Raw genomic sequence first — 26,141 nt, 5'->3', positions numbered from 1 at the left:
GATATGTACTGCTTAATCAGTATCTTTGAAAGAACTAGTGGGTATTGTTTGAAATTAAATGCATTCCCTTCCTTCTGTGCTTTTTCTTGCAAAAACATTTTTCTTTTCACGAAAGAAAAAAAGCAGATATTAATAGTACAACCCCAATTCCAAAAAAGTTCAGACGCTGTGTTAAACATGAATAAAAATGCAATATTTTGCGGATCTTTATGGGCCTAAGTTTAACTGAATACAGTACATAGACAAAATATTTAATGTTCGAACAGATTTTATTGATCTTTGAAAATATAAACTCATTCTGAATTTGATGCCTGCAACACAAAACAAAATTTAGGTCTGATGCTTAGCACTAGTTGAAATTGACTGTTCAGTCCAAACAAACATTTAAATAAATGCAGTTTTATGAAGAGTGTCATCATTTTAATTCAATACTTAGTTAATTAAAATGACAACATTGTGGATCATGAGTGACTCTCCTGAGAAAGACCACAATATGTTACCAGTGATGGAGAAATACCAATAAACTGCATGCAAATAAATCTAATAAGACAAAACAATGAATTACCAAAAGCAGGAGACTGAGCCAACTTTCTGATGTCAGACAGTTTCCTCCCTGATGACTTGAGCTTCTGCAACAAAAATAAGCAGCATCAACAATGTTAGAGCTGCAGGAGTATTTGCGTGAGCTGTTATCTGGTTATTAATCATTTCATTATGTATCTGATCGTTATCAACCTTCATCACAGGAGTGTCCAGAAAACTGTCCCCACATGTCTCCCAGCTCTTTGCGACGGACACAGAAGAAAGTGATGATGGCTCTCTCCTCACCTTTTGTAAACCATTTTCAACATCATCGGGAAAGAAAACACATTTTATATCTTTGTAGGAGCTTTTACGCTACGAGAATTGGAAAAAAAAGAGAAGAAAAAAAGTCAGGTCAAAAATGTTTCTCATCACTGAATAAAGCAACCGGTTTGATAGCTGTTCATTAACGTTAACCCCGATTCTCATCGTGGTGGCATCAATAACGTATATCAATAAATTACAAACAGTTGTGTATATTGTGATAATAAAGTAAATATCACATCAAAGCAGTTAACACGTGAGTGACAGGTAAACTCCACTCAGCTGTGGGCGGGCAGAGGCTAATAACTTGCTGAAGCTAACTAGCATGTAGCTTAAAGTTAGCGTAAACTTGCTAGCTTTTTAGCTCGCGAGCAGGTTTCTTACCTTTCTGGAGGACATGGCGACAAAATAGAATAAGTTTCAGCTACAGCTGCAGTTTATGTATGTGCACACACAACACTGTCGACTCTAATCCTTTTTATTAACCCATCGTTGTGCATTAGCGGTTTGCCGGTGGGTGCTAACTCAGTAGTTTGTACAGTAACTAGCACCGTAGCTGCAGCTGTTGCTCAACTTTCTTCTTCTCCTTCTGTTGAGTTTATCGGCTGTTAGTGTCCATAAAGTCGCATTACCGCCACCTGCTGGATTCAACCTAAATCGCCACAAACTAAAGATAAGCAACAATACTAATAATAATAATAACAATAATCACAATACCCTTTCCTATCCGGCTCCCTCTCTACCGTAACTGAACTACTTTTTGGACAAATGCACTCCTCGTGTCCTGACTGACCCGTCCATCGTAGCCTCGCGCCGCACACCAGAGCTCGTCCCACCAACACTCTCACGTGAATCTATCTGTCTTCAGGCCCTGACAGTGTCCGTCTCCCTCACTCTCTGTGGACAGGTAGCCTCCCATGCCACATGGTGGCCCTAACACGGACACACTCTGTGTCAGTCCTCGGATGTTTTATAGTGAAGTCGGTTCAGTCAGTCTCCGCCACTGTTACTCAACCTGAAGCAGAGGGGTGTGTTTGATTTCCCAACAGCGTGGACCGGAGGCAGCCTGCGTGTGTGTGTGTATGTGCGTGTCTCTTTCAAAGTGAATAATAAACTACATTTACGTAAGTACTGTACGCAAGCACAAGTTTGAAGTGTTTGTACTTTATTTGAACATTTTTCATTTTGTGGTATTTTGTACTTTACATTCAGAGGCAAATATTGTACTTTTATTCTTGCCACATTTATTTAAAATCAGGGGACTGTACTCTATTATCAGAGGTGTAGGGTGGCTCGGCTGTGACTTCACTTTGTGTGTGTGTGTGTAATTATTATTTTTCTGTATTAAGTATTTGTAGATTCAAATTATTCTTCCAAAATCTAAATCAGCTAACATATGATGAGTTTTAACTATGGATTAGGGTACCCAGCAGTATTAGAAGTAGTTTAAATGAGTCCAAGCTTTATTGGCGGGAACATTAAAGTGATGAGGATGTGACTGCATCATTCATTTATAATGCGTTAATACACAGGGCCATTACGCATTATGAGTACTTTTACTTTGATCACTTTGAATATGTTTTAATCTCAATACTGCCCTCTCTCTGTATTTCCATGTTTGATTTTGTCATATGGATTACTGTAATTCTAAAATGTTTATTTATATCTATTACACATCTTTACATCCAGGAGGGGGGGATCCATCCTGAGTTGCTCTTCCTGAAATTTCTGCAGTCCATTTCCTGATAATACTTTCATACTTAACTTGATCAAAAACAGTATTTTCATTTTGTGGTATTAGTGTTTTTAACAAGGTAAACACTGGAGTACCTCTTTCAACACTACTACCACTAATTTCTGCATTTGAGAAAAGGCTATTAAATTATAAAGTAATTATATAATTATACAAACATATATGTAAATTGCTAAATCATTTCTCTTGCATGCTGTCTTGCCATTTGAGACACACTTAAAGTAGTTAACTTAATTTAGCGCTTACAGAACTATGACCAAGGCTTCCTGCTGCTGCTGGAGTCACATGACAACACTCCCATGGACTCAAAACGTGATTTTATTACAGCAAATCCATCCGAATCTCAACAACTTTCAAATAGCAGGTTAAACATACAAAAAGCTCACTTAACATACTTGTTTTTTTATTAAATATGTAAAAAGCAGGTCAAGTTATTCACAAATAAAATGCAAACATGCAACACGTTTTTTGGGGAATGCATAATGAGTGGGACATGAAAAAAAACATTTACCATTCATTAATTATTGACAGTACATGTTTACATTCCTTTTCATTTACACAATAATATATAACTAAAGCATTATGGTGCACTGCCCAGTCCAATATTAGTAAATGCAATATTAAGAAAGGGTATACAATGTACTTACTGGAATATAGCATGGCGAATTACTCAGTGAACCGACTCTCCCTAAGACCTGCGGCTTCTAAGAAAACATCTGAAATCTGAACAGACCACAAGTTCCAGCTGAGGTTTAAAACTTAAAATGCTGCATCATAATAAGACTACTCCACAATAATGTCTCCTCCTTCCTTATGTTTATGGCATACCAAGATAACTCTATTACCAAACAACCTCGTATGGTGTGAATAACACGTTGCTGAGCACGCGGATTATCTGTCGTTTGTGAGGATAGTTGTCAAACAGTCATAAGATGACATTACACTACATTTTATTCACAATGCATTGACTGTATTGTCCTCCTTCATGAGGATGCAATGCAGAAACTCGCACTATTCCTAAGGCGTAATAATAATAAATATGGTGAGGGTCTATGGACAGATTGTCCAATACAGAGTCAAAATGTCAGTGCAACTTATGGAAGGGGGTTAAATAAGAGCTACTACGAGCCCTTTCAGGGCTTTGCTTATTGCATTCTTGTGATTAATATTGTTGATATGCAAAATAAAATAAAATAAAATAAAGGAGGGAAGCTGGGAAGGTAACACTTGCACTGACAGGTAACAGTGACCTGTCTAAACTTCAGCATTTCATCACGTCTACTGTAGGATTTGAACTGACTTTCCACCCACACAGTCCTCGGAAACTTCTGTGATGGTCTGAGCTTGTTCTGCTGGTGGAGGTCGTCACCACAAACCTGCCACAGCAGTTCACCAAAAGTCACAAAAAACATCAAACAGTGAGCAGAGGGATACAAAAAATAAAATTCAAAAAACCGTGATGGTGCTTCTACGCAGGAGGTTGCTTCATGTGCTCAGTCTTGGAGAGAACAAAAAGAATAAACCATGAGGAAAAAATTAAAATCCTTTAACAGTTCTCACATATTAAAAAGTGGGGTGTGACTGCGGTGAGGGATGATGGCAGTCAGTATTCATCCTGCTCTTCCTGCTGATCATCTGGCGCCTCATCATGGGCTTGCTGGTCCACTTCGTGTCCGTCCCCCTCAGCCAGCTCTGCTCCTTCCTAAAAACAAGGGGCCAAAGACAACTTAACACTAGTGTGACTGAAGAATGCTCCGAGGCAAACGCATGTGATTACACACACAAAGACTGACTTCTTATCTCCTTCTACGGCACAATAACGTCCACATGATTTTACCACCAAGAAAAACAGCACCATCAGGTTTCACTGCTGCAAAAAAAAACTTATCTAACTCTGTGAAAAACAGCCTCCTGACTCCTGTTCAGATCAATAGAGGGTCGCAGACTGACCTGTTCGTCTGAGGCGTAAAGGACCTCCATTAGCCGATCAACAAACGGGGCATTTTCTTCACTCTGCTCCTGGCACAGCAGCTCCACCTCTCGCAGCTTGCTGAAGTAGTAGTCCCTCTCCTTCTCCACTCCTTCCAGTGCCAACTTTAATGTGTTCAACTGCAAAAATAAAAAGGTCATTTAAAAAAAAAACAACAACAAAACTATGGACTTTGGTTACAGACAAAAGGCGACCGATAAGCAGACATAAATTAATCTTAATTACAGAGGAGTAACACAAACTGTTTTGCACTTAAGTGATATGAAAGCATAATTCTGAGAAACTGTTGCATGTAAAAGGACGTAGATAAGGAAGGATTAGATAAATCATTCGCTTATGGCGTTTGGGTTTTTAAAAACATACAAGTTGTAACACTGTACATAAAATAAAGTCATTCACTTTGTTTGGGCCAGTATACATCCTTCTTCCCTGCAAAAAATGATGTTAGTCCAAAAGAAATTTGTCCGATTGGCAACTGCATCAAAACGCAAGAAATTAAATCTGCTGTCCATTTTTAATATCAATATTTATCAAACAAATGTTTTTATGCATGTTTTTTTTTCAATATAACAAACAAACAAGCAGTTTGTTATATTGTCGTGTTAAGGAGAGGAATACTCTTACAATTTGATTTTTTTTTTTTTACTATCAGCCCCTTCAGGTTTCTTGCACAAACATAACAATTCTTGTTATGTTTGTCATTATCTATTTGCCTTTGTCAAATCTTGTGTGCTATTAAATTAAAATTAGATTAAATTAAAAAAAAATATATATACCTTTTTGGGAATCCATATAACAAAAGGCTATGCACTTTGTGGACACTTAAAGGGGCCATTCATGTCTCTGCAGTGATGCATTTTATTAACTTCTTTATGACTTATATCTACTCATTTATGTTTTTTATTTAATTATTTTTTTCTGATATTTATTATTAACTTGCACTGTTTTTATACTTTTAGAGGGAATGTAATTTCATTTTTATCTATGTATACAAATGCATATCTGAAGATGACCAATATTATTATTATTATTACAATTTTATTTAAAAAATGTGTTATTTACTTTCCACAACAGGTTACTCTATAATATTCAGGAGATTTGAACACAATGTGTATCATGTGTGGAGAAAAACAGTCAGTTAATTTAAGGTATACACCAAAATGACAAACCCACTGTCTCACAAAGAAAATCTACAGCGTAGAATATTATGTGAAGTATAATTTAAACAAAAGACAGAGATCCTTATGTGTACAGTTACGCTCAAGAACATTACCACCAGCCTGTTTAATGCCACTCCAGAGGACGACAGACTTTGTTTGTTCTGTAACAGGAGAAAGCTACAACGAGATTGTTTTTTTGTGTTATTGTCCTGCCTATGAAGACATAAGGGGTGTACTTTCTTTTGGTGGGATGACTGTCAGAAAATCTGAATTGTGTTAAAGAAAGCAAACCTTGTTTGCGGGGCCTTAGATAGAAGGAAAAGTATTTTGTTTGGAGTCTGACCAGTAAGATAACGTGCAGTTTGGATTGATCACTCCAAAGATACCGTAATGGTGCTTTGTAAACTAGGGGTTGACCAATACTGGTTTTTCAGGGCAGATACCAATCATTCGTAATTAATGAGACCAAAAAACAATATTTGCAGCCAATATGCATTCACAATAAAAATGAAAATCTGCCTGTCAATATCTAGAATTTGGAATACAACAAACTGCTTCACAAAACTTTGGCCAAACATTTGCTAACGACATTTAAACAAAGTTTCCAGCAACTTATTTTGTAAAGTCAAGTAAAAATTTAAATAAAAAAAATTGGTTTTATTAAGTAAAAGTTCCTTCCATGCTGACACTGTCTTTGCGCTTTTTAATAAATTAATTTTATCAGTCATAAAAATAAAGTACTGATAAAGATAATCTGCAAAATGCCAAATGTCGTTTCCAATAATCGGCCAGGCTGATAATCTGTCGACCCCTATTTTAAACCTGTGAGGTTTGTGTGCATGATAAATAAATAAATAAATAAAAATCAATCAATCATGAAATAAAAGTTAAGCATAAATAAGATGTAAAAAGTGCTTAAACCTGCAATAATTTATTGTTTTCTCTGCAGGTTTATCATTACAAGTAAACCCTTTCACATGGTCATCTGATACATTGTTTTTTTAAAAAACATCGACTACAGCTGCTTTACCTGATAAAAGCTGTCTAAAGTGCACTAGTGACGTGTAACCAGAGTCGTCAAGACTATGTTGCTTAATTGATTATTCTATTGATTGGACCTCAATCTTTAATTTATCAGTGCTTAGATTATCTACTGATCTGTTCAGTCATTTTTCAAGTAAAACTACCATATATTATTTGAATTTGGTACAGTTTCAAATTCAAAACTTTTTGGGGTTTTTTGCTGGCTCCTATAAGTTACAGCTCACATTCAGAATGAATGGTTTCATTTGCTGAAATATGTTGGATCAGACAATGGAGCATCGACACGACATGTCTTTTATTTTACTGAACTATGAATGTGCAGCTCTACATTTTTACACCTGCTCAGCTGCATAAAGTGTCAATAAAATATATTTTGATTATTGATGTATTTTTCTTTATATACTAAATCACAATGGTTGCACATACGGTTTTAACACGGTTTAAAACAAAAGGTAAAAAATCACAGTACAAGTAAATATAGAAAAAAACAAACTTTGGCAGCAATTACAGCCTTTATTTATGTAGATTGGTCTGAATCAGCTTTAATCCCATAAACAAAGCCAAATTGGAATAGATTTTTAAGAGCAGCTGCTGTTGTATGCCAGTCAAACTAGTCATTATGATGAAGAGGTTGTTTGAATGCGAGAGTAGTGTTCGGTGTAAGAGATTTATAAACTGGCAAAAGAAAAAATAATCATGTTTTTACAAGTCACTGCAAAACCAGCAGTAGAGATGTTAAAAATGTTATTTAGTAATGTTTAGTTTCAGTTCTCTGGTCTCTCCTCTTAAAGCACAGTCTCTGTCACTGAAATCTAGATCTGAAACCAGTCAATGGAGAGAAAACTGATCAATAATCAACTAAAGTACTGTTTTCAGCTTCTCAAAGATTTTCCTTGTCCTTGCTGTTTTGGAAAAAAAAAACAACAAGCAAAATTTAACGCCAGCTTTGGCCCATTTTTTTTTACAGTGAAAAGATAAAACGATTAATTGAAAATAAAAATAATCATTAGTTGCAACTTTACTACCATCAGTGGCGGTTTCAAGTAAACATAGTCATTGCTGAAAGCAGGAATGTGAGCGACATGAAGAAAACGAAGAGTTTGATGGTCTTATTGTTGGTTTTCAGTTTCAGAACGACTGTAAACTTTGACATTTGGTTTGCCACAAATAAAAGTGAGCTTTTATTTGCAGCAAACGCGGGTGTGGCAAACACTAACCTGCTCGGTCAGTTGTGTGACCTGTGCTTCCAGTTCTTTCTCTCCTTTGGCAGGAGTTGGAACTGCAGTTGCAGGGATCTTTTTGGCTGACGAGGGTCTGGATGTTGGTGTTGAAGACTTGGGGGTTGTGGCACTCGACCTCGATGCTCCTACGGCAGATAAAAGGTTCAGTATTCAAGGATGGGTGACTGGCAACTAGTGGTAATTTAAGCCTTGCTCAGACTGACAGCGCAGACATTTTTTCAGGATATTCATATTGATTTTAGGAAGTTTGGACAGCTAGAAAATGTTCGAAATGTCATTTTTGCAAGTCTGAATCAAAGCACATTGTTGTAGGTTTAAATTGCTATTCCAATCAGATACAGATGTGTCTCAGTCCAGATGCTCTGGCCCCTCTAATTGGATTTCAAAGTGTCTTTGAACACATCACACAATGACAACACCGAAAGCTATGAAGTGCTGAGCAGATCCAAGCTGCTATCAGCAACATGTAACATGAGAAACAGCTGAAAAAACGCCAAAATAAATTGTTTGGAGGGTGAAATGATGGACCTCCAATTCTCATGCTTTCGCATTGGAAAGAAGCGTCACCAACGTTTCTACGTAGTTATTGACACCATGCAGATAGGTCGGTAATGTCTGGACCTTTGACTGTGTGGCTGGCAGCAGAACAGGCCATAAACCCCGCCCCCGTCATGTTAATAAATGGAACATGGGTCAAACTAAAAAATACACATCAAATCAATTTTTCCCCAAAGATGGTTTCTGTCATTTTAGGTAGTTGTTATCACACAGATGTATATTCAAGTGGTTGTTTTTCTGATAAGTTTGGTTTTGATCCGTCATTTTATGCTATAAAAAGGGGATTGTCATGATTGACAGCTGTGTTTGCCAATACATGTGTCATTTTTGTACAGTGGGGGTAAGTGGAAAAGCGCTGTTCGTCTTTATATACAGTCCCGAGACACAAATCTGATCTGTTTACTTGCAAATAAAAGTGACGGCAGTCTGTCTTCAAGATCTGATTTGAAACAAATCTGATTTGTCTGCAGTCTGAATGTAGCCTTTGTGATTCTCTCACATGAAATGACACAATTTGTCTGTGTTCTGAGTTTAAAGGAAATTGACTTGACATGAAAAAAATACCATTACAGGCAAATACATAAATAATAACTCATGCCTTTGTGTCTGCAAACATTTCACATATACTTGAACAGCAAAGAAACAAAAAAAAAAACTTTTGCAGCATAACCTTCACTTTTCTTTCTGCAGCAGATGAAGCGTACCTGCAGTCGGGGAGCTGGCTGCATGGTGGGACTTCTTTGGCAGGTTGAAGATCTGCTCACCGGGGTCAGGTGGGGGAATGGCATCCTGACCCTGTCTGGCTGCAACTGGGTCATACTCTTTACCATCATAATTGGCATCAAAGAACTTCTTAAACCACTGGATGAAATCAAGATTGTCCTGAAATCTGCCTTTAACCAGTTTCTCCACAGGAATTATCTGAATTGGAGGGGAAACAGAATCAAAATATAAATCCATAGTTTACTCAAAGCACAAATGACCCTGAACAAGATTATACTCACCTTGTCCACATTCATCCGCTTGAAGGATGCCTGCAACAGCTTGAAATTGTGAATGTACTCGTGCTCCAACTTAGCTTGAAACTTGACCTTCTTAAGACTGATGCAGCCAGGAAAGAGCAGATCCATGAACTGGCAATAGGCAGCTCCTAAAGACGTAACAAAAAGTCAGTACAAAATCCCTTGCTTGAAAAGTAGAGTCCAGATATAGGCTAGGATTTATCATGCCTGCCTTTGCACGGCAAGAATCCTCTGAAATAAATGAAAAAAAAAAGAAAAGCCTGGGAGTCTTTTCATGTCCAGATCAATGACCGTGTTTCTTTAAAAACAAAACTATTAAAGAAGTATTTCACTGCTTAAAAGATAAAGCTGGCTGTCTAAACAGCAGAAAGCCGCAAACACTTTTGAAATTGGTGCTGCATGACAGGAGACTACAGAGAAAAAGAAAAACTACAACTACAAAAATGCACGCGCCACATCAGACCAATAATGCTCCCTCAGGTGGTTGATTTTATGTGTCCCTGTCCTTGTCTCTGTTCTGTTAAAGCAATAGCAACCGGCTGGCAAAAAACAATTCTGTATCACAGTTAAACTGTAAGCTAGAAAATGTTTCTGAAAACATTTGAGGCCAGAAATATGCAACAAAGAAACAGAAGCTTGGTTTTTAATTGATTAATTCTGCCCAGGTATTTAAAAGTAGCCTCTTTTGACAATTTGTGGTGATTGTTTTAAATTATAGTATTCTATGTGTATATTATTGCATTTTTTTGTGACGTAACATATATGATGATGGGAGTTGGCTTATAATGGGTTAAATACACACAGACTGTGGTGCTGATTGTGAGCTCATCTCATATCTGATTGGCCTTGCCTGAGTCGACATTATCTTTACATATTTTCAAATTTTCTTTGTTTTTTTATTCATCCTGATAAAGGTCTGATGACTAAAACTTAATAATAAGTAAATGATAAGTAACAAGTAATAGGACGGTGTTAGGGAATACTCTTTCTTTCTCAGCTAAAACAGCATTAAAATATGTTCCTGAAAACATTTTAGGTGAGAAATAGGCAGTGCACTAACATAATCTTGATTTATATTCAATCAGCACTGCTTAGTTTTACAGTTTAATTGGATTTCGGACTGAGTTTAAGAGACAGACTGAGGAGTGGGTTTGCGTCTTAATCTGCTTGTATGCTCTGTTTCCGAAGCGGTGGCATGGGTGGCAGGCAGAGTGCAAAAATGCAGAAGAATGGTCTATAGGTCGAGAAACAGCCCTGAGAGCAAGCGAAACTCTGCAGGATGACGCAAAAAGACGTCACCTGGCAGAGTTTTGCTGTGGGAGAATATCTATGCACTGGTTAGACTGAGGGAAGTTTATAAAAGGTCAACTATACATTACTTTGATACAAAGATGGTTAAAAATCGACGAAGTATCCCTTTAATGCAGGTTCTTGGTGACACAGATTTGAAAAAGAGGGCACTAGCTCAACCTGGTAGTGCCCAAGCCATCAGATAAAACTCACATAAACCCAACTAGAGAGCACGTAAAGGGTAATCTGCATCAAACAAGTAGCTTATACCTTAAGAGAAGAGGCGTGTGTTTGTTTCTGAGGGTGATTGAAATTGGATTACTCTGTCACAGCAGGAAAACACGACAGACTACAAGTTTATTTATAGACAACTCTCTGCCAGGGAGAGGTGAGCATGTTTCTACAGGTTGCTTTAGCAGGCAAAGACGTAATCTGTAAAACAGGCTCTCTCATCTCAAACAGCTTCTTTGACACAAGCAGAGGGTAGAGGATTCAGAGAAATATCTCAAGTTCTCACCTGAGGAGAGCTGCTCCACTTTCGTGTAGTTTAGGCAGAGAATATCGTTAACCCAGGCAGTGATGTCATGCCTGCTCATAGTCTCCTGGGTTATTGAGGTAGAATATACGTTGACCGCCATCCCCCAACTGCAACAGAAAAACAACACTTGAAAACAAAAGCAATGCATCTCGAATGAATGCGCAGTTTCCTCGCTTCTCAGATCGGCTATTAAAATTCTTGCAGATTCATTTTCTGCCAATTGCAGTTGCAGTTTTATAAAATTGTACACAGTGTACACACAACACATATTTTAATGATATAATAATGACCGAAACAACCAGCCCTTTGGTGCATGTTGAAAAATGTGTCAGTGAGTTTGTCGTGTTGCCAGTCTCTGAACACATCAGCTGACGACAATAAGCCTCTGAGGACCAGGGCCAATATTTCAGGAGATCTGCTGTAACAGGCAGATATCCAGGCCAAGACTTGTGTGCATTTCAGCTAAACTCCATACACAAATAAATGCATATTTGGGGTGGAAATCAAAAGTTTTATCACAATACAATATTATTCTGATTCTTTGGACAACAACATGACATTTTGCTCAAATCGCAATTTTTGCTACGATACAATAACAATTTGATTAAATTCAGGGGCCTGTGATCGATATCAGAAAATATCCTCACTGCTGTCTTGGCTGTTTATCATCGTCTGCCTGGTGCCTGGACACCAGCACCGATTGAATGTCTAGGAAGGAGATGAGCTTTGATGGAAATGGTGACACACACACACACACACACACACACACACACACACACACACACACACACACACTATAGGAATTTCAAAACAACGGCGTATCTTAAAGATGACGATATGCATCAGTGTTTTCACTTTGCACCAGTGACAGCGGTGAGAATCACCAGAGGCCCCACGTTATGATATTATCACAATACTTTCAGCACAATATAATATTGTTGCAATTCTAAACAATTTGCAATGACATATAATGTGATGCATTGTGATTTGATCCTTTGTCAAATAAAAATTATGTCTCCCAATGAAAGATTTGTCAGCATTTGCTTTATCTAATAAAATAAAGTTTTAAAAATAAAGTTTCTTACTTTCTTATTTTCATTAATAATTTGTATGATAAAAAAATGTTAATCGGCGTCTGTGTATTTCAGTTCAATTCAAAATTGCCACACAAAATGTTGTGATACTACGCTGTATCAACCCCCCACCACCTCTAATCAATGATAACGGATTATTGATCGTTGAATCCATAAATTAATCCAGACTGATGTACCGTTACACTCCTCCTGCATATGAATGCAGATACATTTTTTTTAAGCTCAAGTAAAACTTTATTGTTATCAGACTACAACCGACGGGTTTTGAGATTACATTTCGGCCAGTGTGTTCCACCTCTTCACGCACACTATTCACCTGCCGCTTCGACGTGATTGGTCAATACCTTCAGACTACAACGGAAATCAGGACGCTTCCAAAATCTTGTCCCGTTGTCTACAGATTCATTCAGATTGCAAACTTTGGCTATCGCTCTTTTAAAACATTGTCAGTACATTCAACATTCAATACCTTTCTACATCTTGACAAAAATCCCCCCTCAAAACTCAAAACCTAATTCTGCAGGAAGGTTTTTTAAGAGTAAATGTGTTGCCTAGTTTCTATCCCTCTTTTCTAAATGTTATTGCTTTTATTACACACACTGTTTTATCTGGTCTTAGGCTATGGTAAATGTATTTATTCATGTTTTTGCTGTTTTTATCTTGACGGTGCGTATTATTTTATATTGTTCCGTAGAGCACTTTGTAACTGTGTTTTGAAAAGTGCCATACAAATCAAGTTTATTATTATCAATTAAAATATATCTTCACGAACTGTGAATAGTGGTAACATACCTTTCCAGTCATAAACCTGTCTTAAATTAACACCCAGGCTCAAGCAGACCTTGTAGGCCCTCTCTGAATTTGTACCCGGGATCCCTTAATCTGATTTTGCCTGCATGATAAATAGAAACTGTCACAAAGTTGGATTAGAAAGATGCTGTAATTTTACCTGCTTGCTTTCAGGGCACCTGCCCGATTTATCTATTTACACAAGGGATATTTAAGCATATTTACAACAGAAGAAATTGATCCTAAAGCATGTGAATGAATAAATGCATACAATTCCATTTGCTAATCTTTAGCAACAGAAACACTGGAAGGCGCCTTGGTTTTTCCACATGTATCAGGTACATCTGACAGCAAAGTATATTAAGACCATCGAAGTACCGGGATATTTTGACCCATTTTTAACAAACATTAGCAATTTTGTTGGCTGTGAAGAGAAAATTTAACTTTTAATCACTTTAACAAATACCTTGTTTGCCTGTCAACATGCATGTGTCTTTATTTAGGTCCCATTTTATAAAAATCTGATTCCCATGTCTTTTTTTTATTATAATGCAACATAAACCTAGAAGTGTTGACCAATCCATGGATGTACCAGAGACCTGGATATAACATTTGAGGTGGGTCCAGTTTATTCCTATGATTGTTGCTCAGTGGCGCATGAAGCCAAGAAACGCTCTGTTGCTGCAGTATGACATGAGCTGGATCATTATGGGGCCCATAGAGCATGCACACTAGAGACTTATGACGGCGGCCGTGGCCAAACAGCTAACTTCAGCTGGATGAACAGCTAACTTCTAGTTGAGCTCTCCACTTACTTGAATGGGGTTAAAATAATTGTATCTTGTGGCTCTTCTAGACAAATGAAATGTTGACGGACCGAATGGATCAAATCCTCAACGTAAAACAACTCATTTTACGGGGATTTTGATGCTCAATAAAATGAATTTACTAATTAACAGACATCTTTTTCACAACATATGACTATGGGGAAAAGTTTTGGGGCCGCATGGCATCACGTGACAGTATAATTACACATTTAGCTACTACAAAAATTGGCTTCAAAGCCCAGAGCTGTTCCTGGAGGTTTGGACCAATCACAGCAGACTGGGCTTTTTCGGAAGAGTCTTAAAGAGACAGAGGGTTGAATACAGGCGTATTCAGCACACCTTATGAGAAAAATTATGTTAACGCTTGTAAACATGTTAGTAGAACGTCAAAATACAGTTATGAATATGAACATTTGTATAGTATGGGACTTTAAAGCCAAAATGGTAACTCTTTCAAACATATATGCTATAAAGCAGTGATACTCAACTTATGGCCCCAACCTATATCTGGCCCCTGATAGGGTGCCGGGTGTCCCACCAACCTTTTTCTAATTCAGAGTAACAAAGTAATTCATACTGGGAATTGTTATAGTGCTTTTAGTATACATAATGTGCCAGACTGCATAAAAATGCATCAAAATAGAGCTTCTTCTTCTTTTTTTTTTTTTTTTAAAGAAAGGGGGCTAGTGGAGGATCCCCTGCACGCCCCAAGAGGTCCTAGCTAAGCCCCTAATGTCCTAAAATCCTAGAAATGTCCTAAAGTCTTAGAAATGCCCTAAAATCATGAAGATGTGCCAAAATCCAAGACATGTCCTAAAATCCTAGAAACATCCTAAAACCCTTGAATCATCCTTAAATCCAACAAATGTCCTGAAATCCTAGAGACATGTATGGGGCTTCATGGGACTCCTGTCATTTTGCAAAAGTGAACTCCAAACAAGGCAAGTTGAGTATCCCTGCTATATGGTGTGTATATTATCATATATAACAAAGTAGTACTCAGTAATAGCCATCATATTTAGCATTAATCAAGTGTTCAGTCCTCTTTAATTCCCTAAACAGAAATGAAGACTGCAGCATAACAATTTGATCTTGACTCAATGACAGGGAACAGCAGGACAGCTGCATTTAAACACCCCCTTTTTACTGGTTTATGGCGGCGACAGATATGGTGTTAAATCATGCTAAATCATCATCATCATTGCTATCCACTAGCCGACACCAGGGTACGCAGGGTATAATAATAACCCTTCAGCAATAAAGTTGGGCTATCATAGCACTGCAGGAGCAGATCCTCGGTTGACTGATTCTCGGGGAAGGAAGGAAGGAAACTGGGCCAGCCGATCTCATGTCAACAAAGCGGATGTATGTGCAGCTAGCATGCTTTGTTAGCCGGGCAGGGATAGCCAGCCGACACCGGGGCAGGGCTGATATTTAAAGAGGGGGAGGAATCGGGCTTGTGCAGCACTTCGCGAGGGGGTTCACACATCAAAACATCCCCTTAAAGACACACATAAAGTGAGAAAGTGGATTATTAAATAGCTGCATGTCATGATGGTAATATCTTAGCAGCGGCACAGGGGCGACGGCGCTGAAGTTAGCTTTCCATTCGTAGCTTCCAATTCAGCAATTAAGGGGAGAGTTAAGGTGAAACGTAATTTTTTATGCTCATCGACCGATTCTCAGCTTTTTGCACCCAAGACTGTGGTGAAAGCACGTTAGATGCTTTAAGTAAACCCTAAGCGTTGTCTGAAGCCCGCCTTCAATTTTCTTAAAAACCTTTATTCTATGTTAAATTCTTTAAAAAAGAGAGATTTCACTAAAATTTTCACATGTAGACCACATTGGGCCAGGTCCAAACCAAAAACCACTATACTAAAACTAGTCAAATCTAAACTAGATTATCCCAGGGAGGCCAAGGATTATTTAAAGCACAATTTCAGATTTGTGAAAGTTTTACTATTTTACAATTACATGAAGATTTTACTGTTGTTTTTTTTTTTCAATTTTGCTATTTTTTTATTTTTATTTTTGCACTTCCACACATAGCATAAAAGTTTCACAGATCTGAAATTATGTTTTACATAAACTTTTTCCTGTCTGGAATAATCAGACTTCACTTGTCTCACTACAGAGGTTTTCAAGAGAGACCTGGTTCAACGGAGATGTAATTTTTGAATTTACACGAATATAATAAAGGTTTCACAAATCTACAAGTGTGGCTTAAATAATTCTTAAGCCTCTCTCGGATAATACAGTCCAGATTTGACTCTCGACATAAAATACATAAAATCTTACTTACTGTATTTACACATATAGAATATACATTTCAGAAATCTGAAAATTGTGTTTTAAATAATCTTTAGCCTGTCTGGAATGAGCGAGTCCAGAATTCACCTAAGTATATAATAATCTAAATGCAAATAAACAAAGTGAAACTTTGCTTTTTGGAATTTTCAAAAAATATAATAAAGGTTTCGCAGAACTGAAATTGTGTTTTAAATTATCTTTAGCCTGTCTGGAATAATTGAGTCCAGATCTGATCCATATAAGTTAGTGGTTTTTGAGCAAGACCTGGTTCAATTTGATTTACATGTGAAAAATGCAGTAGATCTCGCTATTTATGGGCATATTCACACATAGAATAAATGTTTCCCAAAGCTAAGATTTTGTATTAAATACTCTTTTGCCTGTCTGGGATAATCTAGTTCAGATTCAGATTCAAAGTAGTCTGTTAAAAAAAAACAGAAAAAAAGGACTTCTTTTACATTTTCACATATAAAGTAAACGTTTCACAAATCTAAACTTGTGTTTCAGACAACGCTAAGGCTTTAATCAAAGCGTCCAACATGCTGTCACCACAACAGGAGGTGCAAAACACGAGAATCCGTCAGTAAATGTTGCAAATTACATTCCCCTTAACTCTCCCCTTAACTGTTGAATAGGAGGGCTACGAATCGAAAGCGAACTTCGGCGTCGTGCAGGGGCGGCTGCCTGTGTATTCCTGTCATTTAACAAGCGATCCACTCCTCCAGTGCCATTGCGCACTAAAACAGTTCACAACTACGTAGTGGTGCCAGCTAATTTGGGGTGCTATATACCAGTGAAAGAAGCTAACTTGAGAGCGATTTACGCCACATACAGAGCTAACATGACAGCAGACTGAGAGACAACAGGGGAAAATAGCGAATGGGTGCAAAGCAAAACCAAACACACAACGAGGAGGAGGCCGAAATGCAGGTTTATATCTGCAGCAATGTTTCTTTTTATGATTTTTTTTTTCTTACATGACATTAAATGCGGATCATTACACTGATTTACCTGTAGGCGCGCTCTCCCCGCACTGTATTTTTCCTGTAAGGAATGATGTTGGTTCCGTTGTCCGGGACGATGTCGTTGTTATTCTCTCCATTTGGGGAAAGGGCTTGGGTGGGACCGGGCATTTGGGTCTCTAAAATGTTGAACAGATACTCTGTTCTCTCTCTGGCCGGGAAAAAGAAACCAACAGGAACGATGCAAATGCTAAGAAAATGCCGCACCTCCGAGGATCTTTCCCTGCTGTCTGCTTATTCTTCACAAATCTCTGCCCTAATGACGTTGCTGCACCCTGCACCACGTGACTGATGGGGCTGGCTGCCTGTTCCCTATGGTGGGCTATTTTCAGTACACCAAAATACATTGATCACTCGCGTGTTTTAAAAAGCATCAAATCAGATCAATGCTGGTCGCTTTTGAGATGCAGATCATCTTAGTGACAATTCAACAAATGCTCAGAGACAATCATCTGACTTGATTAAAAATGAAGATTCAGCCCACCCATTTTCACCTTCAGATCTTTAGGTGATAACATGATTACAACACTCCAAAAATGAGTTTAAAAAAAAAAAAAAGAGGTACTATATCGATAGAAGTAGTGCTGATGAAAATGATTGCAACAAATGTTATGGGAAAGTAGAGTAAAATAATTTGATTACTAACCACATCAATCAATTAAAATATCACCACAAAAGCATATCAGTTTGTCTACTTAAATGTTTACAGGCTGCAACTACTGGTCGAATAATTTATTTATTGCTTAACCCCCTGAAACATAAAAAAGATTTGATTTCTCTCAAAAACATGGAGAAAATGCAATGTGCAACTTAACAAGACATAGCTCAAAAATTAGTAAAAAGTAACAAGAAAATTAGCTGAAAATAAGCACAAAAAAAAAGAAAATAGAAAAATAAAAAAACAAGAAAATGACCCTCAAGAAATAAAAAAAAACTATATGTAAAAGTTTTTGTATTGTAACATAATTTTAAATATATAATAATAATATATCTAATATATAATAGAATATATAATAATTATAAATAATTATTATTTATAATAATAATTTTTAATTTATTTTATTTTATTCTATTTTTCTTCTATAATTTGTTCAAGTAATCTTGAACAAATTTTCAGGTCAGTTTTTACTAATTTCTCAAAATTTGTGGGACATTTCTCGGCAAGTTTTTCGTTGCCTTTTCCACCAATTTTTTTTTTTTTTTTAATTAAACCAATTCGCTCAGGTTTCAAAGTGTTAACTGACAGAAAGCAGCAATAATTCTGATAATCTACTTAGAATCTTAGAAATCTCAATTGATTTTCACTCTGATGTAAAACATAGTGAATTGTAAAATAATAATAATAATTATAATAATAATCAATATGACTTATGTAGCACTTTTCTATGTACTCAAAAATGCTTTAAAGTAGAAATGAGTGTGAAAATGAGAAATAAGTAAAAATACAAAACAAAAATTGTGTATGGTGCTTCAATTCTACACTAGTATGAGAAAAAGTAATGATGTAAAATATGTATAACATGCTGAGTATGTAAAATGTGTAAAAATTGCATTAAGACATTTTTAAGAATAAATAAATTGGTCTGAGCTTTTGAAATGTGAATATTTTCTGTAATTAAATGACAGATAAGTGTGTGGATTTGTCTTGTTTTGTGTGCTCAACAGCCCCAAAAATATTTATATGTAGCCTACTAAAAATATTCAATTTACTATCATAGAAGCTAAATCATGAATCAATTATCAAATGGTCTGATTTATTTTCTGTCAACCAACAAATAAAAATCGACTAATTTTTTTTTGCTTTAAAATGTGTAGGAATTCACAAATAATAAGTAAGTAAGTAATAAGTAATGTCTGTAGATTTTTCTGTATGGTCTGATCAAGTCTTAATACATGTACCAAAAAAAATCAATTTGCTATCATAAAAGATACAGAAAAATAGTAAATATTCACATTTAAGAAACTGAAACCAGTACATTTTTGAATGATAAATTACTTCAATAATGAATTTACTATCAAAACGGCAGCCGTCAAGCAATAAATTGGTTTATTGATTAATCATTTTGCTCTAAAATGAGTAGGAATTTATAACTATCCAATAGGGATGTAACAATATGGTTTATATTTCATACAAATATCTATATTTACTTCACATGATGTTATCGCCTATTTGTGTTGCACCATCTGTTATTTTTAATTTCAAAAATACTCCTTTTGCTTTGTATCAAATTTATGGCTGAGCAATAACTCCAAGTGATTCAGAGGAAATACTACTGTTTCAGCCAAGTACTGTGCTATATTTAAAGTGAGTTCTCTACTACATCTTACTTTGCTGTATTACAATGAAAATATAAATTGAAAAACTGTGAGAGTGACAACGCCTTAAAACTTGCCATGAATCATTACACCCCAAAAGTCAAAATATCTCTGTGTCAGCAAGAACGGTCGACTCAGCCTGACTTTATATGAACATGGTTAGTAATCAGTGATTTGGAGCTATGACATGTGGACCAGCAGGTCGTGTATAATAGAAAACCGATTTGATGACACAGCTCCATAACAGCACTGAGCCGCTGCAACACAGCTGTGGTTTTTAATACAGCATGATGAAGTTTGTCCAGCCAATCATACGGCCTCTAACGATGATGTGGCTTTACCGTGACAGCAGAGGCGTCTGGGAAAAGGTACGGCGTATTCTGTTTTACTGCCTTGATTTTTTGTCATTTTGTCATTTTCGCTGATTTTTGCTTTATCCAAAAGGCTACCTTCTATGACAGCCCTTTACGTTTTTATGTAAAATTTAAAAACAGAGTTAAGTTGGAAATTGGCACCAGCCACCAAATAAATGCTATTAAAATATGCAAGTGGCTGCTAGATTTGTTTTATTTGCCAACCAAAAAAAAATAACGGTGGTTTATTAAGTGGCTGGTAGATTTCGGAATCCACCAGCCATAGTGGCAGGTGGACAAAAAAAATAATTTCAAACCCCGATGGCTATGCTGAACCCCTGTGACATCTGGTGGCACCTTTAAGTGGTTGACAGAAATAGACCAGTAGCAAGTAATGTTGCTACTGGTCAAAAAAAAAAACGTATTGTTTTATTTTTTTATTGTTTGTATTTGATTCTTTCTTGCTTTCTTTTATATGTCCTTGTGTGTGAAGCACGTTGTAACGGTTGTTTTGAAAGGTGCTATGTAAATAAGGTAATTAAGTAAGTTATGCTGAGTGCTGCTGTGTATTTGACAGAGTTGGTAGTTCAGCATGCCAAAAAAAAAAAAAATTACAGCTATACTGAACGCTTGTGGTATCTGGTAGCATTTTGCACATCTGAATACTTCCATTCAAATATATACTGTATATATATTTTTGGTTTCAATATTACTTAAAGGGTGCTGGTGCTGGTATCATAATAATTTTAAAAGATACCCAGCCCTTGCCAGGTCACTTGGCAAAATTATTTTGTTACACCTTTTATGTTTCTTATGATGCAAACTGATCAAAGCCCTGCCTCTGTAGAAATAAATCATCTTCTTAAAGCCTATTACAGGTCTTATCAACAAAGATTTAACACTCCAGAATGCACATCCACGTCCAGCTGCAGTGGCAGCAGTTTAAAACAATCCATCTATGCTTTTAAAATTGGTAAAAGGATGTCTAATAGTCACAACATTTGGTCACCATCTGTGTGCTCAGTTTCAGCAGCTCCTCTGGTGCCACCATCAGGCCAAAGCTGAGGCCTCCGTTTACCTACTACTTTCTTATGAACTTTTACACAGAGCCTATAGACAGACTGATCTCTGATCTCTAACAAATCTGACGCAGAGACAGTTATGATAAATGAATTCTGATTAATTTTACCCAATAATATTGACCTACATTATAAGTTTTGTCTTGCAGTACCAGTTAATCTTATTTCAATGCACCTCTCAGCCTATTATGGTTACTCAAAAGGATTTTCATTCTCCAAACTGTAAGTAGAGTCAGGGCTTGATGAAGTCGCCTTCTGTTAAATCTTTGCTTTAAAGATATTTCAACATGTATTCCAAATCCAACAGGAATTCACTGTGAAATTATGGCCATAATTTACACCATCGCGCTCATTTTTCAGCTTAAACTAATCACTCTGGAGCTTTAAAAAGTCACATGTCAGCAAAGTGGATATATGTGCGGCAGACCACATATTTGGCTGCAGTAGTAGTACTAAAATGTGCTTTTAACCTACTCTTTTAACCCTTTGAAACCAGGATCGTCAGTTTTCTTGTGCTGGGTTCGGACGCCTCTCACAAGCTGTTTAATCCTTTGTTAACCTTGTTTGAAAGTTGACTGATTCATTTAAAAACATGATCAAATTGGCAACTTTTTTTTTTAAAGGGGAAGAGGTTTTTTTTTTAGAGAATTATCTTTTTTTTTAAATTTAATTTTATCTTATTTTATCAAATAGGGAAAAATGCCCTGAAAACAATCTCTAAATATTTTCAATTTTCATCACTTTTGTGGGATAATTTTCTTTTCTTTCTTTTTTTAACTTTTTTTTTTTTTTTTTGCTTAATTTCAGGTAATTTTCCTGCAACTTTTTACAGATTTTTTTGCTCAGTTTTAGCCATGTCCTCTTAAATTTCTAATTGCCATCTTGAAACCTATTTGTTCAGGTTTCAAAGGGTTAAGTGTATTTGAAATTTTGAAAATGCTAGAAATAATCAAGGCAGTGGCATAAATGCAGTAAATCCATTTTGTGTGGTTAGTATGGAAGAACATATATTCAGGATCCCCTGCCTCTAATGGGTCAAAAGTACACTTACAGAAAAAAAAATCTGCAGAGCCAAACACTGGGCACAAATGCAGGCTAATCACATTAAATGACCAAACTTTTGACACTAAAAATGTCTGCACTAAGAGCCAAAAGCATGCTGTGCTACATTTCTGCTACAGTTATGCTAAAGGCCCTTTTAGACTGGAAAGTGACAATGGTCTCATCACAATCATGCAACAGCGAGCACAGAGGTCCGCTTTGTATCTGGTGACATTCCTGACAAACTTCAGGGGCAGCAGGAAATCAGGAAATTCTGTGCTTATTTACATGGGCAGTAAACAGCTGCATCCCACACTGTGCCACTGTTTGGTTGAGTGGCAGGCTGCTATGAAAACAAACTTGCCACTTCACAGTTTGATAGGCCTGTAAGTGTCACCAGGGGTGAAGCATGCATGTCCTGTTTAAAATAAATGTTCAGACTATGAAGCTTAGGAATTAAATATTTAAGTATGAGGCCATAAAACGAGACACACGTGGCCTCTTGGTCTGTTTTTAATTTTGCCCTCACCTGCAGAAGGGTTGTCCTCCTTGGTCTTGACAAAAGGTTAGCACTTATATCAAACAGATGGAAGGATTTTTACAAAAATCGAAACATAAGTTACTATGTGCTTAAAGTGACAGACCCCCCCCACAAATTTTTTTTTTTTACCTGTGGTGTCATTTATCAGTCTAGACTGAAATGTTTGCATTCTCTACAATATGATGGAACTAAATAGCACTTGGCTTGTGGTGCTCAAAACACCAAAAAAAACACATTTGAAAAACTCAACAGTAATGTCTCTTTGCAGAAATCATGACCCCGTTACTCAAGACAATCCACAGATGTTGTTGTGAGCAGTTTCATGTAGGAACTGTTTTCTTTCTATGGAACTTCTCCCGCCAACTGTATCACTGTGCAGAAGGAAGCGTTCATCTTCTCATGGACAACAGGCTCAACAAGGTGTACAAGGTCTGTTTATTATCTTTAGGTAACCGGGTCATGATTTCTGCTTGCCATATTTGAAAAGTTTTTTGGTTTTTTGCGTTTTGAGCAGTGCATGCCAAGTGCCATCAAATTCCATTAAAACCCAGAGAAGGCAGACATCTCTCCGGTTGATATCTTCAATACAGGTTGAAAAATAGCACTACAGACAATTAAGAGGGGGTCCCTTTAAATATATTTAACTGGCCAACATGGTGCTTTGCCAGATGACATTGCACTGTGTTGCAGTAAAAAGTGAGTCAGGTTCCACGTCTGAAATGAATTAGGGTGCTGCATTTAATGTACACAGTGCTACGGTCTGTCTGAGCATGGCTTTAAATGATTCAAGACTGTTAAGGTGAAACTTTGGCAATAGAAAATACATACTATATATGCAGCAGGCCTTCCTGCAGAGGTAAATTTAAAAAAAGACATGTCAACCAAATCATTTGTTAAGTCCAGTGCTGGATTTTCAGGAAACAGTGACCTCAATGCGTGTACACACCACTAATGTTGTGCTTTTGTGTGATATAAGTGACTGGGGTTAAATAAGCTATGGTAGAAACAACTGTCCAGAAAAACATAACGCAAGCAAGCTTTTGATAACAGCTGTGTTTTGCATCCTTGCTCATGTTGCTTCTTTACATTCTCTGTTCATGCTGGTCAGCTACAATAAATCATTTGGGCATAAGCTCATCCATTAGAGGAACACAGAGCTGTGCTTGCTCTCCATTCACATTTCACCAGGCTTTCTCTGCACTGTTATGTCCAAAGTCTGGCCCAAGGGCCAATGGTGGCCCACAGACCAATGTTAAACAGCCCTTGGCTTGTCTTTCAAAATATACTATGTGATCAAGAGAATATTGGTTAATCAAGTAAGTTTACTTGGCATTTGTTTTCATTACGCCCACAATGACATGACAAGCACACAGTTTGTAGACATGCACCAAGTAGGAATTATGTGGAAAAAACTGATGTATTTTTTAACAAACAGATGGTAAACAAGGTAACGAACGGTTACCTAACACTGGATATTTCCTGTGACGTAACAGATATGGCCATGGCAGAAAAGCATTAAGTCATCAGCGAGGGCCGCCGCTCTCAGGAGTGATGGGAAGTTGGACACGTTTTCACTTAAAGATGCAGCAGCTGCATTGTGCTGTTTTTCTGATTTTTAAAAAATGTATTTATTATTATTATTTTTAGTAACCCATATGATGCCAGAAGCCACTGGCCCCCATTTCAAAAAGTTTGGACACCCCTGCACTAGTGATGATAGCATCTCCATCCAACAGACACAGCACTCAAAAGCAAGGAGGTCAGTGTTTCTCTGAATCACAATTTGAGCAGGTTAAAGTGTTTGTTGCTATTCAGGCTGCTTAATAATTTGTAAATTATATATTTAAAAGGGGACAATGTACATTAATCGACAAACGTAAATGCACCCAAGTTAGCTGGGGGGATAATTTTCATTGGTAGCCCGTTGCCTGATGTTATGAGGCATCCTAAAATAATAATAATAAAAGAAATGCAATAATAACAGTAATATTCTTCACAAAGATCTTTTTTTCAGAGTCAGGGCATGCACAATCACTTTCACCTCAAACCTGAACAAAATGAAGGCAGGGAGGGCCAGGACCAGAGAGAGGGATGCAATAATCTCTCATATCTTACACGATATCTTTAAGATTTTCCTTCTATTACACGTGTGTTGAGAAAAGTTTTCATCGCCATGAGAAACAGAGGAACTGAAGAGATTAATGGTCACCCCCCTCTTCTTTTCGCCTGTCCCCAGTGTACGCCACTGCTCAGAAACAGCCTTAACTGTTGAAAACACCCAACAGTTTCGCTAATTTCTTAATTTTATAAAGCAGCTCTGCAACGAAGCAGCTAGCAGCATTTGGTGTCGTGAATTAAGCTAACTCAGCGTCGTGTTGGAAATGACAGTTGAATGAGAAACAATGATTGGAAAGCAAGCTAATACACAGTTAAACAATGGGAAATCAAAAGAGAGAGTGGTTTAACCAAGTTAGACGTTACTTACAGTGACGGTGGTACATCTTGTTCAGCTAACCGCCAAGTTGCAGTAAGCTAATTTTGTTCCTACCAACACTTTGAACGGTGACAGCCGACATATGCCCTGACCCCGGGTACCATCACCGTACGAACCACCGACACACACGTAAAAACGCGCCGGTTTTGGCATTTACACACCACATTGCACGTCTAAAAATAGAATAACAGACTGGAAAGGTTCGGCAAAACAAATGAGACTTACCAGTGAACTCCGATCCGCAGGTTACAAGGTGTTAAAAAAGCTGTTTTCCGGCTGAGTCACCCCACCCTCAAACGCCCATTCTTACTACACGCTGAGCGGAGAGCGCCAGTTGATTGGGCAATGCGTCATCGGTGAGGCAGATGATTGGCTCGTTTGTGACATCTGTTGTACGTTTGACCAATCACGGCCTGATGCGTTGATCATTCGGAACATCCGACAGCTTTCCGTCTTGTCGCTCCGTGTCACATCACTTTCACCACAAAGAGACTGTTATTATTACACTCTATGACAGAGACGCACAATATTTTCACAAATTGATATGTATTGATGTGTATTAAAATGATTTTTCTTCCCATATGTATATATACGCGTATACATCTAAAAAATGAAATACAATTATGAAATATTTTATTTGCCCAAACTAATAGAAATGTAAAATGGACTCAAGGCACAACAGTTTATTTATTTTTTCTTCCCAAATACTAAAATAATGACGTAATAGACGTATCTCAGAAAAAATAATTATGAAATATTTTAATTTCTTATATATAGTCTCATACAGTTGAGAAACCTATCATTGCAAATTAAATTATAACATTATATATATA

At 37.0% G+C, this 26,141-nt stretch overlaps 2 protein-coding genes across 5 annotated transcripts in view; both read right to left on the bottom strand.

Annotated features, from left to right (window-relative positions):
- The window catches only part of spidr (scaffold protein involved in DNA repair), a 42,866-nt gene extending 41,024 nt beyond the window's left edge, over positions 1-1,842 (bottom strand). Inside the window, exons 1-3 of one of the 2 annotated variants that reach the window (XM_088085601.1) lie at positions 1,231-1,842; positions 736-828; positions 566-629 (exon numbers count right to left, since the gene is read on the bottom strand). In XM_088085601.1, coding sequence (XP_087941727.1) covers positions 566-629; positions 736-828; positions 1,231-1,245 — 172 coding nt within the window. In that variant the 5' untranslated portion in view covers positions 1,246-1,842. Of the gene's footprint in view, positions 1-565; positions 630-735; positions 898-1,230 lie in introns of both variants that reach the window. The other variant, XM_042497238.2, reaches the window with a different exon arrangement.
- A 1,057-nt stretch (positions 1,843-2,899) lies between these two features.
- Positions 2,900-25,633, bottom strand: mapre2 (microtubule-associated protein, RP/EB family, member 2). 3 transcript variants are annotated; one of them, XM_042497158.2, is made up of 7 exons: positions 25,534-25,633; positions 11,422-11,549; positions 9,597-9,742; positions 9,297-9,513; positions 8,011-8,159; positions 4,550-4,708; positions 2,900-4,301 (listed from the first exon to the last, which is right to left on the bottom strand). In XM_042497158.2, the coding sequence occupies exons 2-7, from the start codon at positions 11,540-11,542 to the stop codon at positions 4,203-4,205; spliced, it is 891 nt and encodes a 296-aa protein (XP_042353092.1). In that variant the 5' UTR covers positions 11,543-11,549; positions 25,534-25,633; the 3' UTR covers positions 2,900-4,202. The 3 variants fall into 3 exon arrangements, with proteins under 3 accessions (XP_042353092.1, XP_042353090.1, XP_042353089.1); XM_042497156.2 differs by lacking the exon at positions 25,534-25,633 and adding an exon at positions 25,300-25,452; XM_042497155.2 differs by lacking the exon at positions 25,534-25,633 and adding an exon at positions 17,474-17,767.
- Between the last annotated feature and the right edge of the window lie 508 nt (positions 25,634-26,141).

This window comes from Plectropomus leopardus, chromosome 12, assembly GCF_026936395.1.
Source record: "Plectropomus leopardus strain MGB_pleo_1.0 chromosome 12, ASM2693639v1, whole genome shotgun sequence".
Taxonomy (NCBI): Eukaryota; Metazoa; Chordata; class Actinopteri; order Perciformes; family Serranidae; genus Plectropomus; species Plectropomus leopardus.
This window is presented reverse-complemented; position numbering and strand designations above follow the sequence as displayed.